Source organism: Cyprinodon tularosa, unplaced genomic scaffold (assembly GCF_016077235.1).
Source record: "Cyprinodon tularosa strain WSP-4 unplaced genomic scaffold, ASM1607723v1 ctg80, whole genome shotgun sequence".
NCBI lineage: Eukaryota > Metazoa > Chordata > Actinopteri > Cyprinodontiformes > Cyprinodontidae > Cyprinodon > Cyprinodon tularosa.
The window spans coordinates 1,205,267-1,219,585 of record NW_024039563.1 but is presented as its reverse complement, the minus strand read 5'-3'; the positions used below and the strand labels follow the sequence as shown (position 1 = coordinate 1,219,585).

At 38.9% G+C, this 14,319-nt stretch overlaps 1 protein-coding gene across 6 annotated transcripts in view; it reads right to left on the bottom strand.

The window, feature by feature from the left end:
- Nucleotides 1-1,701: 1,701 nt before the first annotated feature.
- ralgapa2 (Ral GTPase activating protein catalytic subunit alpha 2) overlaps nucleotides 1,702-14,319 on the bottom strand; it is a 154,552-nt gene continuing 141,934 nt past the window's right edge. For 2 of the 6 annotated variants that reach the window (XM_038271581.1, XM_038271580.1), the window contains exon 40: nucleotides 5,008-5,156. In XM_038271581.1, the coding sequence (XP_038127509.1) occupies nucleotides 5,008-5,156 (149 nt within the window). Of the gene's footprint in view, nucleotides 5,157-8,138; nucleotides 8,183-11,502; nucleotides 11,563-14,319 lie in introns of all 6 variants that reach the window. The other 4 variants (XM_038271577.1, XM_038271578.1, XM_038271579.1 and 1 more) reach the window with 4 other exon arrangements.

Here is a 14,319-nt window from a genome sequence, read left to right as displayed (position 1 = left end):
ACTCCTACTCTGAATACTGCTCTCCTCAACTGGCCTGGGAAGTTTGCAGACTCCTGCATTCTTGATGATATATTGAAAGGAGCTCTGTGGGATACAAATATCTGGATTTCATAAAGCAAACTCACCTTTAACCCTTTATAGGGCAAGTTACCATTTTTGATCATTTGCATACCCCTTACAAATGGAGTGGCATTTCTTTTACTCTGTTTTTCAGGAATTTCTCATAGAAGCACTTTTGTTATTTTTCTTAATATATACGGGCAAGTTGACGTTTGGTGTAATTACTTTCACATTCATTTATGCCATCAAAATATACATATTTTTTGAAGGTTACAAAGGTAATAAGGTCTTGTCCTGGATTCCAATACCACACTACAAAAACAATCTTTAAATTTGTGAAAATGTCTTAAAATAAGTGTATTTACCCTTAATTTGAGCAGGTAAATAAGAAAATCTCCGCCCTGAAGGAGCATTTTTATCCTTAAAATCAGATTATTTGATATTATGCTCTTGAAATAGGAGACTGCATTCCCCCCCCCCCTTATTTTAAATGTAAAATTTCTTATTCCATTTGCAAAGTATCTCACTTACCTGCTTAGTTCAAGAAAAAAATGCACATACTTTAAGAAAAACTGACTTGCTTAGATTTCAGTTTTTTGCATTTTACTCTTTGGTTGAAATTTAGATGATTAAAGTCTTTCACTGAATGCCCTATAAAGGGTTAAACTTACCATGACTGTCAGCTGTGTTCCTTGGTCTTTCACCAATGTTCTCCAACATGCCTACATAACACTGAGGTTAAATCACACACTGTTGGGCATTTATCAATCACTAGTTGTCCAATTCTAATGACAACCAGTTGCAATAGATTTTTTTAGGGGTTTTAAAAGAGAATTTTTTTTTTTTTTTTAATTAGCCCACTTTGCAGAACTTGTCATTAGTAAAAAAGGGTTTTAGCGGTTTACAGAAAAGCACATAAATGCAAACTTAAAATAAATATACTAATCAATCAAAATATTAAGGTGAATATTATACAATATAAAGACTTTTGCCACACAGTCTATCAACTGAAAATAAAATACTGTTACTCCAACTCAACCTTTCACCCTCATTTATGTTGTTTAGCCCAGTTTTATTAATATTCTGGACCTTTTTAAAGGAAAAAAAATAATAAAATAGCTTTTTAAAAATCACCCATCTGCCTCAGCAACACTAAGATGTTCGAAATGTGAAAATGGGCCCTAAAGACATGAAATAATACAATATGGAATCACAGTGTCAGCCTGTTCTGTTGTAACATATCTAGTCAATGACTGAAGAAGACAGCGCTGAGCTGGGTGAAAATGAGGTAACATTAGGATTATTTCTCACACACACAGTTTCAGGGCTCCAATTATGGTCAAGTGCTTTTTCTTGTGCCTTTATGTGGCCCAGGAGAGGTAGGGGGACCTGTAGGTGCTGCAGCGGCTGCACCTGTACCTCCTGGTGAGGTTCCATTACGCAGGCCTCCTCTAAGTAGGTCTGAGCAGCAGGGGAGACAGATGGGAGGAGGGTCAGGTTACCCCCGATGCTGCTGGCACAGCCGGGCCGGGGTCAGAGAGCCCACAGAGACAGCAGCATCACAGATTCAAACCCACACTAACAAACTTTAAATCAGCACGTTGCATAAAATAAATTCAATATAAAATGATAAACAAAATGCAGAATTTCAAAATGATTTAATGAAATGCTTCAATTTTCACGTTTCCAGTGAAGATAGCAGGACTTCGGTCATTAAAAACAGTTTGATATGTTGACAAATGATGAAAATTTCAAGCTTTTTTTGCTCTCTCATACAAAGATTATATTACAGGCATTATTATATATTTATATTAAGAGGGCAATGGTGGCCCTGGAAATTGAAACAATGTACAAGGATTTCTAAAACGAGAAGAGAAAAATAACAAGTCTAAGACTCAACTCATTTTCTTCACAAATATAAGATGCAGAATCTTGGTCCAGACACTTTCAGCTACTAAGCCACTAAAAGAGGAGTAAAATATCTCTTCAAAAGACGTTATTCTACAAGCTACAATCTTTAGATCAACATAGTGGGTATATCCTTTGAGAAACTTTTGGGAAAAACAAAAGCCACAGCTTGGATGCAGGCTTATATATTCATACATTCTTAAAAACAAAACCAAAGAGGGGAAAAAAAAAGCACAAAAACATTTCTGTGGACCTCTTGCTGTTTCGACTCCACATATTCTGCTGTAGGAATGAGCAAAACAAAAGGTGGTGAGATGCTGGAGAAAGACAGTAAGGCATAGAGGTGCAACAGATGGGGATAGTGTTGCAGCTTGGGTGGAGCTCTCAGAGTGAGTGCATTGGGGTGGAGGGAAATCAAGGGAGGGGAGGACACCTGGCTACCATGGCAACCTGAGCATGCAGGTTAAGAGCGGTGCTGGGCTAGCTGTTGCCAAGAGGTGTGGTGAGAGTTTAGCTCTGGCACTACACCTAAAGCTGAAGTCAGCTCCTCCCAAGGAGCCTGGGCCTCAGGAGGACACCAGGAAAAAGAGAGAGAGGATCATGGGAAAGAGAAGGAGTTGGTTACACTCAACTACTTCCTGAGATGAGGACGGAGTAGCTTTCTATAAATGATCCTTGATCCACCTGTTTTTATGGGAGGCACAAGATACTGATCGTTAGAGATGCAGAGGGAAAAGAGCACTTGGCCAAAGAGGTGAAATATTTAATAAATGCTCAATATGGTGAAAAAGGAGCCTTTTATTAAAAGATGCACCAAGAAATCAGCTGGTGACCAGCCATTCAAATACCAGCTTTATCCCCCCCAAAAAAATTACTGAGCAACCATACTTCAGTCTGTCACCATAGGAACGCCAACCTTTGGTGTGGACGCTGTAACTGATGAAGACTCGAAGTTTGCTAATGTTTAGTATCAGTATTCTCTATTACGTAGCTGCAGTTAATATGGGCAGTGGAGAGAGCAAATCTCTTAGCAGAAACCAGGAAGGCTAAATGTTCTATTTTATCCTGCTGAGCTTTAAACCACCATCTGTTACGGATGTGAAGGCTCTGCAAGTATTGGCAGCAGGGTTACGATTTTCTACTTTTACTAAATAGGAATAGAGCAGCTCTGTTTAGATGAGTGCAAAACTTACTATAAAAATAAAAAGGAGGTTATTTAGTTGTTAAAAAAATTCTGCCGGCAACAATAGCAGCGAGGAAGCCTCCTCATTTACATCATTGTTTATGAGCCAGAGAGGAAAGACCTGATTGCTAAAATAAAGAGCTATTTGAATCTCCACTCTACCATATCTGGTTTCAAATGTGAAATGAAGTGTGACACTTTAAAAAAACTAAAACTAATTAAATGAGGAGGGGGTGGGAGGGCATTTCCCACCCGAAAATAGCTTAAATATTGTCACTGAGTCATGTATCGTCTTGCCTCATGCTGCATTCCCAGAGTTTAGGCATTTAAAGTCCTTAATATAAATGAAAGCTGCTGTTTTAGTAATTCTAGGTTCAACAACTGCGCTAATTGCCAATTTAAAAGTCAGTTTTAAATGTCATCTCAATCTCTTGGCCTTTTTAAGAAGATTATAGTTAACCTTGTTCAACAGCAAACCACCATGGCTGCATAAAAAAAAAAAAAAATTTTAATTTATGATTCTTAAAGAAGAATCAGATTGGTGTAAGATCGGCGTTGGCCACAAAGCTCAGATTGGTGCATCTCTAGTTCAATTAGTCCTTGTTTTTAAACAGGCACTGTGAGAAGCTCCATCACAGAATAATGTACATGAGGACACTCTAAAGGGTTGCATACATCACATATATACATACATACATAAACCAGTGCATGAAATAAAGTTTCACCTGAGGGTCTGACGGTTTTTTCCTCTAAACAGCAAACGATTCATATAACTACACAATAAAACAACTCATCAAATCATTGAACTTAGCAAACATGGAGGCAAAACATTAAAGCAAATTGAATCCCAAACAAACTTCAAAAGAGGAGCATTCAATGCGAATGATGAGCGAGTGCAAAAAGGTCGGTAGGTTGGGAACGTCGGAATGTCTGTGTCATCATAGGACAGGAGAAAGTGATGGCAGAGGAAAGAGACAGGAGGAAACTTATCCAATTACCGGACATGAGCCCAAGTTAATGTCATCATAGAACAATTACAAATGCAGTCTTTTCTCATTCCAGCAGAGATGCATAAATCAAATAGTGACAGAATCTATTGGAATTCATTTAAAGTGGAAAATGAGAGCAGTAAAAAAATACAAAAGCAAATTTCATTTTAGTTGGAAGGAAGCCATCGATTGTCCGATGGAGAAAAACAAACAAGAAAGAAAAAACTGGACGCTGCAGCGACAGGTGTGGTAGTGCTTGGCGTACATATACACCTAGAAAGTTTTAAAAAAAATGCATGTCTGCCTTAAATGTTGAGCAAACTGCTGCTACAGAGCAGGAAAAAGCGCTTCAGTCACAACCTAATGTGGCACCATGGACACAGGAAGGCAGAGGCGGATGCAAAAAGAGGTAAAAAGACATATTTAAAAGGACACCAATCTCCTGTGCAAGTTTAGCACCAACTGTATCATTCAGTGCTTTACATAAAGTGTTGAATTAACTGCTCCCCGTTTCCTTACTATAGTAAGAACATCAGTTTTTCTAGCGCTTTCAGCGAGCTCTAGAATCTTAGAAAGAAATCCCACTTGGATCAGTTTGCATTAAGACAGAAGTCTTCCTATGATTCCACCGCAATAAACAGAGTTTAGTTTCAATTAAGCTAGTTAAACTGAAATGCAGAGACAAAGATCATCGATAGCCACTTTAAATAAAAAATTACAACACGCTCAAGTTAATGTTTATATCATACACACACACAAAAAAAAAGAAAAAAAGACAACGATAAACAATCTTGCAGTCCCGGCAGGGTGTGTGAGGTTCTTCCACAGCAGATTAAAGGCTTCGCTCTTGGGAATGGGTTGAAGAGCTCAGTTTGAAGATTTGCTTATAGCGCTCGCTGATCTGCGGAGTTTTCCCGAAACTCTTTGTTTGGTGGAGCGGGGCAGGGTGGGAGACACCTGCTCCACCGAGTCCATCGTATTTCCTGCTTCGGGGCTCAGGCTGCCAGTGAGGGATCCTAACAGAGAGATGGAGGGAGAGTTTGCAGAAAGAGAAGTTTAACAGTTAAACCCAGAGCGTCTGCTTCATGTTCATCCCAGCATGCTGTGACTCCTCATTAGGCCAAGGTCAGAGGATTTTCACCAACATTCACAAAGCTATAACAGAAGCTGCAAATAAATCAGAACCCGGTTAGGATCTGAATGATTTCAGCTCAAATTAATTAGACGGCCCATTATAAAAGGTACATGCTCCCCCCCCACATACTGTAGAAAAGCAAAGCTTGTAAAAAGAGAAGCCCATGTTTTCCCATTTTCTTATATGATGCAAAAAGAAAGAGCCATCTTTCCAGCTGAAATGAAAACATCCAGGTCACAGCGTGATAGCAGAATGCTCTGAATGAAAACAAGATTACAAAATACACTCCCGTTGTAAATATTAGAGGTTTCCCGTTGGAACACCTTGTTCTTTTTTACAGAAAGAAAGTTCCCATCAGTGATTATGGGACGACTAACAGTAATAATGCCGCTGTGGACAATCAAGCATTGTGAACGCTGACATCCTCGCTGTGCCCACCGACCAAATCCGAAATACAGGGGCCCCCCCCCGCCCGTTTAAACAACTTTTCTGCTTTGTTGAGATAGCATCTGCTTGCCTATTTTCTTTCCTATCCTTTTATTTCCTGCCATTTTTCCGAGGCATCTCAAGTTGCAGCGGCTAAAAGGAATGGCAGATGGCAGGAATAACAGACGCAGGCAGCACAGTGGACACCAGCAGCTTCCAGTGCTGAGCCTCGCTGGGAGAGGAGGCCGGGCTGAGGATGAAACGCTGGGTGGGTGTGGGCATTGTGCAGGGCTACAGGAGGGCATGTGAAAATGCATTTAAATATTTCTGCATTCAAATGTAAAAGAGGGACAAGCTTGGCTAAAAAAGCAGGGGGGAATTTTGCATTCCCATATTCTTCACCGGTGAACGTTCATTCCAGCAGTAACAGTAAAAAATGCTGACTGACCAAATAAAGGAGTGCATATATCTATTAAAGGTAGAAAATACACAACAGGCTTCTCTTCATGAAATGAAACAGCAATCTCTCTAGATGGGGCTCTTGGTTAATAAAGCATTAATTACCTATCAAGCTTCTAGAAAGTTCTCAAAGCTGTTGCATTTTTTTTTTTCCATAAGTCGTTCCTTCGACTTGAAGTCATGTTACTTAGATGGTAGAGAAAGTGCTTGGAGTGGGGAGTTTTCTCTGGTTCTATGAAGCAAAGAGTAAGGCTGCTCCTCCCCCACCTGTTGCTTTGAACTGCCAGTCAGCTGACAGAAAAAACCCAAAAGAAATTAAAGTTTTCCCTCTGTTCATCGGAACAATAAGGGAAAAAATAAGCACTGATTTTATTATAAATAATAACTTTGCTTTAAAAAAGCAAAGTTTTACCAAATTTTACCAAAAATGTGTCACATAATATGATTAAGTTTATGTTAAATAAACCAATGCTAAACTAACTTAACATAATGTTATGTTTAGCATTTATTCTATTATTTTTGGTTTAATACACATATTTCAGTAATTTCAGTAAACTTTTTAATCACATTTTTCTTCTTCGAAAGGAAAAATTCACAAGAAGCTTTAGAACAAGAATGAACAATTATCTGTTGGTTTTAACATACAGGCCTGGAGGAATTTCTTTTATCTGGCAAAAAATAAATCACTAAAATCAATGTAAAGACGTGGATTAGAATTGCTCACTTTAACACCCCACCAATATAGAATAAAAATGACAAAATATCTGTGTTTCATCCAGTCTGAAATATGGATTATAAATATATTTGTATACATATGTTCTTTTACTTGTGTTTAAAACAACAAACTGCTTTTTTTAGTAGAAGACAGACAAAACAAAAAACAGACAAAAATTGGCAATTATTTAAAAAGTTCACAGTTAAAAAAAAAGTTTTTTTTTTTTTTTTTCTGTAAGAAAGGCATAACCTTTCAGGCAGCTGACTGGCAGTCCCCAGCAAGAAATGCCTCATATAGTAAACTTTCTGCAGTGTTAAAAGCACTTTAACCCTTTGAAACAAACAGAAAATTATGTTATCGTCTAAAAAAAAAAATAAATAAATCATCTTATTTTAATGTTATAACATGATATATATTATTATTTTTTATTTTTATTTATCTCCTGTGCGGCTCCAACGAATTGTGCATGGTGGGATTAATTAATTTGCTAAGTTTACTTTAGCATCCACCTTTAGGAACTCCAACCAGCCATGCCAAGGACTGCATTTGTTTTATTACTGCTTTACAGTATATGGCCTATTATTGTTAAATATACTACACAAAGAAGTACCAACATATTCATCTAAATGTGTATATTTATGTTATAAATCTGCACATTCAAAACTTCCTTACAGTCCCTTTAGCTATAGATGGAAAGAAGAAGAAAAAATTGAAAGAGGTAAATAAAGGGACCCTTTAAATGACCCTGCACTCTCATTGGTCCCCAATGCAGCAGTTCAAACACGGCTTTAGATGACAAAGACGTCTTCCAGTGCGGCAGGTGTTAGTCTCAGAGTCTGCCCCAGGCAAACAGGCACACTCCAACAGGAGGAAATGAGAAGGAGGGGGGAGTTTAAAAAAGGGGGAAAGAAAGAAAAGAGAGAAGTGTTTGCGGGGGAAAGAGATAAAGGTGCACCACATGCAGAAGCGAGAGCCAGAAGTGTAGCTTTATTGTTCATGCTGCTACTTAGTCAGGTGCTAATTGTCGCCACCGTACATCGCTCTCAATTACCAGTCTGGCCTAAACACCACGACACCCCCCAATAAACAGCCCGGTTTCTCTTTCCTTTCCATTTGTAAGAGCATTCAGTAAATAAAGCTTGGTTAGTAGTTAATAAAAAAAAAAAAAAGGAGTGACGTGGGAGAAAACAGGGTGAGTGGAACGAGTAAAGGGTAGGTTAGGCGGTCGGACCAAAACAAGCTTCCAGTCTGACTTGGGCTTACCTTCACCACATCTAGTATTTGGACCTTTAACATTTGTTTTTAATCTAAAAGGGAAAAACAGAGTAGATTTTCATTTGTGAGGAAAAAAAAAAAAGGTGGAAGCACCAGAAAAGCAGAACACAACACATCTTTGCTGAAAAAGAACAAAAACTTGGATCGTTTCAGAGAGCTGGATGGATGGAGCTTCAGCAAGCATGTGTGGTGTTGTGGTTAATTGGATCTCAAAGCTTTAAAGAAAAATTGGGTTAACTGGTTTTGGGTGATGACTTCATGAACAAGTGGTATTTCTCTGAAGGTACCGTCATGTTTAATGGTGCCCAATAACAGTTTAGAAAAGAAGAAGACAATTTAGAAAGCCAGAGCACAAACATTACACAGTTCAAATGGAAACAACAGGCTTAGAAACATTTAGAGCCAATATTACGAGTAAAAAAGCAGCTGGGAGTGAAGGAGCGAAAGATGGTGGGGCGCCTCAAAGGGTCACAGAGCTTTCATGTAGTTTTATCCTGAGTGAACCTTTATTTCTCCTGTGCTAATAGTCATTTTAAGAAGTACAGCAGATGACTAGAAAAACAACAACAAAAGCACTGAAGAGGGGTGAAAAGCAGTGTGGTGTAACACAGCAACTGAAGAGCACTGATGGTGAAGGGTTTAATGGAAAGATGGTACAGTTCATGCACAAAGTCATGATGTTGCACAAAAGCTGCACAATGACAATGAAAGATAACAGCTGCTGCAATAAAACAAAAAAAGAATGACATGAGTGGCCTAGAATCTAAAAAAGATATTCATCCCCCTTTGTCTTTTTTACATTTTGTCACATTTCTAAACCCTCATACAGTATTATACTGAGCCCCTAAAGGGACACTGAAGAGAAAAAAGAAACATTCTTGTGCGAGCTAGATACTTTCTCGCATGATCATATGAGTATTTTGGACAACCGTCTTCATTAAGATTGATGTACATTAACTAATTAGGCTTTTTTTCCAGTTCGGGCTACCATACAAAGAAATTGCTATTATGTTCTGTCTGAACGTCACTTAAACCGTATCCTTATGTCCTGTGGTCTATTTCGACGAAAATGATGCACAAACCATGATATTGTTGTGACATTCATTTAAACACAACTGCAAACGACTGGTCAACTGAACGGATATAGATGGGTGTTTACAAAATTTCTGGAAAAATTTAAAGTAAAAAAAGAGGTCCCTCTGATGTTAGAAAGTATGTGGTTTGCACTGGAAAGTTTTTTTTTTTATTCTTTCTTTCTCTTCAGTGTCCCTTTAGGGCAGTGGTTCTCAAACTTTTTCTGTCATTCCCCACTTTGGACAAGGGGGAATTTTCAAGCCCCGCCTGTCCCCATCGCCCCAACACAATGCTAATGAAATATGCAACAATCTTAAAATTTTCCAATTTTATTGAAGTAACAAGTAGTATCTAAATACAAACTATCTACATCAAATAACAGCAAGCTCAAAAATAAAGAAAATAAAAATGCAGCTGTGTCAAAATTTGTATCAAGCTCAAAGATAGAAAAAATTAAAGTGCCACTCTGCAATCTGTTAATAAAAGAAAAGAAGTGAAATCCATCTGGCAATACAGGTCTATTTATCCCTGCATTAGTGGCTGCAATGAGCCTGTTTTGCATTGCACAGTTTCTCAAAACGGGGTTGCAGGCTTGATACTGCCACTCTCAAGTCATGCTCAATGTTCAGCTGAGATCTGTATTTTGTTTTCAGTGAAGCAACAGTTGAAAAGCCCATCTCACAGAGATATGATGTGGCAAAGGGAAGAAGAATGCACACAGCTCTCTGCCCGATGAGTGGATACTCCCTCTCCACTCCAAACCAGAATTCACTATTAGTCTGAGCATTAAACCTGAGCCTCAGGGTGGAGTCAGACGTCATTTCAATAAACTGGTCCTATTTATTTAAGATAAAATATTTCAAATTCAGTTATTTATGATCAACCTGCGCCGTCAATCCCGGCGCATGTGCGCTTTATTTGCAGTCTGGACGCTGAGGGTAAACATGCTGTGTCTCTGCAGCGCTGAGAGGGACTCCTGCGATAGCGGGGGAGAACGGGGTTGGGACGGGAGAGGCGCCCCACGGCAGCACCTGCCGCTGGAGGACAAGAAAAGGAACGATACGTGCTTTCACGTAAGAGTCTCCAAAAGTCGCTAATTTGTCGCTAGTCCCTTTTTAAAAAAAGAGTCGCTGGAGGGGTCTAAAATATAGCGACAAAGTCGCTGAGTTGGCAACACTGGGGCGCGAAAGTTTATTCCGTTACAAATAATATGCCGACGTCACGTCAATCATTATTTTGGCACTTCAGTTCCAGGTGAAATTTTTCTCATATCTAATGTTCTTTTAATTAGACTGCATGTAGGCTATTAATGATTACTTTGTGGGTTTGATTGGTCTAAAAAGCGGCAACATACAGCTATAAGGACAGTTTGCTCTCACACATTCTACATTTATAGTCACACACACACACACACACACACACACACACACACACACACACACACACACACACACACACACACACACACACACACACACACACCGGAACTTGGCACGCCCCACCTGTCACGTCTCAATTCCCCACCAGTGGGTCGCGCCACACACTTTGAGAAACGCGGCTTTAGGGGCTCAGTACTATTAAGAGCTTAAGCAAAAAACCCTGTAACTAGCTCCCTCCTTATAAAATCTAATGCAACTGACAGCAGAATCTGCCACTCACACATCATTGCTGCACAACCTATGAAACCGAGACAGAAGTTCACCTTAGAGCAGGTAAATTATACTAAATGTACAATTATCAAATCATTTTCACATATGGCCGGAAGTCCAGTCCTGATTCTAATTGAGAACTTGCAAGACTTTAAACACTGATGAAAAAAAAAGAAAATCTATGTGCAACCAGAGCGATACGTCTGCAGAGCTGACAGAGACGTATCCTACATGAACCTGCAGCTGAAGTTGCAGCAAACAGGGATTTTACGAAGTAGAACTTACGGTTGAAATGTAACACTTTTCTTCCATAGTCACACAAACCCTCAATAAAATGCATTAAGCTTTGTAGCTGAAATGTGAAAAAACATAAAAAAGTTTCAAGGGGTATGAATAGTTCTGCATGTCACCATGTATATGCCATATTCTCCTGTTAAGGGTATTATTCACGGTGCCCAATTCAGCATGCAGGACCTGTGGCTGGATTCAAAACCTGGATGCATTAACATGAATTAAGCGCAGGCTGTAGTGATCTGATGATATCAGGATCGGAGTAAAACTAAGTGCTGAGTGGTGGATGTTAATGGGCTGATCGCCATGCCAAATATGAAGGAAACAGGCAGTCTTACAGTCCAGCTTGGCCCAGGGGTACTCCATGTCCCAAGCCATCCCCGGCCAACGCCTGCACGCTGTCATGGAGGATGGATGACATGTTAGTGGCAGCAATGGCAGCCAAAGCAGAATGGACAGAAAGCAGATGGGGAGGACAAAGTTGCGTATAAACACAGCCCTGCCTGATTAAAAGTAACTGAGAGCTGTAGCACTGGTGGGTAGTGGGAAACGAAGCAGTCAGCCAGCAAACACAGTTCAATTAAATTATATACAATCTTATAAGGCTGGAATAGTGTAGAGAGTTCTGTAGATTAAGAAGTCAACATCTCAAGCTGGTCAACTTTTGTTCCCATGTGTATTTTGTACTTGGATATACATCGACAGCAAGGAATTACACTGTTCTTCTAAAGATGTTTTTCTTATCCTTGTCCTTTTATTGTCAAAATATTCTGATCATTAAAAAAAAATTAATAACCCAAAAAAAGAGACATTGAGTAAATAAAAATGCTATTTTAAAATGATGATTTAATTATTAAAGGAAAAAACTTTGCCAAAATATGTCCCTACACGAACAATCACAGATCAACGGTGAATAACTCCTTTTTCCTAGTTAATCAAGAGCTTCAGAGAACCCAGCGATCAGTTAATTAGAGCCTGTCTGATATCATGAGAAAGGCTAACAGATCTAAATAATCAACAGATTATGTCTGGATCAAAAGAAATTCATCAAGAAAGGCCCAGGAAAGGTCGGCATTCCACAGAATGAACCAAGAAGCTGTCCGCTAATAAAGCCGGGAGGTCACAAAACACAAAACAGCACATTAAGCACGGAAGACCTCAGTTTAGCTCAGGTTTATAATTGAAAATTAAGAAAGAGGCTGGGCAGAAATGGAATCTATGGAAGATTTCAAAGGTTAAAACCACTGCAGACAAAAAAAAGACCCAATTCTAAAGATTTTGGAAAAATATTCCATTAACTGAGAAAATGGTTAAACTTTAAGGATGAAGTGCATCTAATGCAAAACTACCAGCATTAAACAAAGTAAAAAAAACAAAAAACACAAAAATAACCTCATATCCACAGTTAAAGGTGGTAGAGGTAGAGTAAAAGTCTTAGGCTGAACTGGAAAACCCAGAAAATCTGGCCTCAACCAGAAAACCATGAAGGAGAATTTCCTCTCATCAGTATGTGAGATGAGCAACACATCCTAAAAAAAGGAGAAAAAAAAGGAGATTTTGAAGCGGCCTAGTCAAAGTTGAAAACTAGAATCCCACTGAGATGTAAAAAACGATGTTAATCTGACTGTAAAATAAAATATTTCAAAGGGAAGAGAAACAAAATCCTTCAACAACTACAAAAACCCCACAGTTTCTCTAAACGCCTGGTGGCAGCTGCTTTTCTACAAAGAGTGAGTCATGCCAGCACTTTTACATTAATAAAGGAAATCATCATTTATCATCTATATTTAGAAACTCACTTGTTTGCTTCATATAACAAAGACTCTTCAGGTATTACCAAGAGCTAATCATTGACAGCATTTATAGCCTGAGGACATACAAACACAGACTCACAGAGTTTTTCTTCAAATTGCATCTTTGGATGTCTAGCTTGGGAGACCCAGTGATCCACCCATGTGGTCAAGATATTTTGGTTCTTGCCAAAGTGGCTCTGCTCTTAGCCCTTTCTTCTTTTTTCTTCTTTACTTTAAGAGAATATCTCCTTAGTGTTAACAAGATTACTGTTGTTTCCTTACAGTGATCAAAACGGTAGGGCATAGATTTGCATTGCTTATTAAATTAAACACGAGGAAAAAGAAATGGGATAATTCAACATTCTTATTTTATAAGAATAAAGTAATTTAGGAAAAAAAAGGATTTTAAAAATGCATGATAACCCCTCATTTTTTGAAGTATAAAAAGAAGAGACTTAAGAAGAATATTTCTAACACTGACATAAGCAGCATTTTAACTATTATTAAAATGTTTTTACGTAAAAGAACATCATTTGTGTCTAAGTATTGGAACGTAAACATAAAAGCAATTTAAAATACAGCAATAAATAAATCTAACAGTGTAGAGAAATGTGTTTTAGCTTTAATGTGTGGGTATTTTTTTCTCTCTTGTTGCCGAAGGAGATTTGACACCTCTGCAGGAAGGAGCGGGCAGCGGTATGGAAATGTGAATGACAACTTCTTGCCTGCCTGAATGTCACACCTGCTCCTATCTAAAGTCCGACACACAGATGGAAACGCTGGAAAATAGGCCGCAGTTAATTTTCACTTGTCCACACTCACAGTAAACACACCGCATGCACGCTAAAGCACCGTTAATAAGTATAAGCCCTGACATATCTGGAAACGACAAGGCATCTGTGGTGTGGTATTGTGAAGTGCTTTCCTTGTCAAAACAGAATGTGTGTTGGGATCCAATAGAGTAGAAAAGTGCAATCTAGTATTGATTTCAGTGCTGCTGCAGATCGATCAGAGCTGCTACAAGGAGGAAGAACAAGATAAGACACGTTTTCCATTCTATTCATCATGGACTGATAAGAGGGCTGTGCTGACATCCGCGGGCTGCTGTTTGTCGGTCAGATCTTTTAAGTGTTAGTGACTGAGCTCATGAGGAAACACACACACAGACAAACACAAACAGGCACTCTGCAACTGGCATTTAAGAGGCTGCTTATATTCATGGGGCAAGTAATTGCATGGAAAGATGCAGATTGGAAAAAAAAAGGATGAACAAAGTAGTGTGAGTGGGGCTTGAGGAAGTGGAGAAAGCAGTGTGTTTGAAGTCAGTCGGAGCGCATGAAGAGCCAGGGCTTGTTGTTTGAT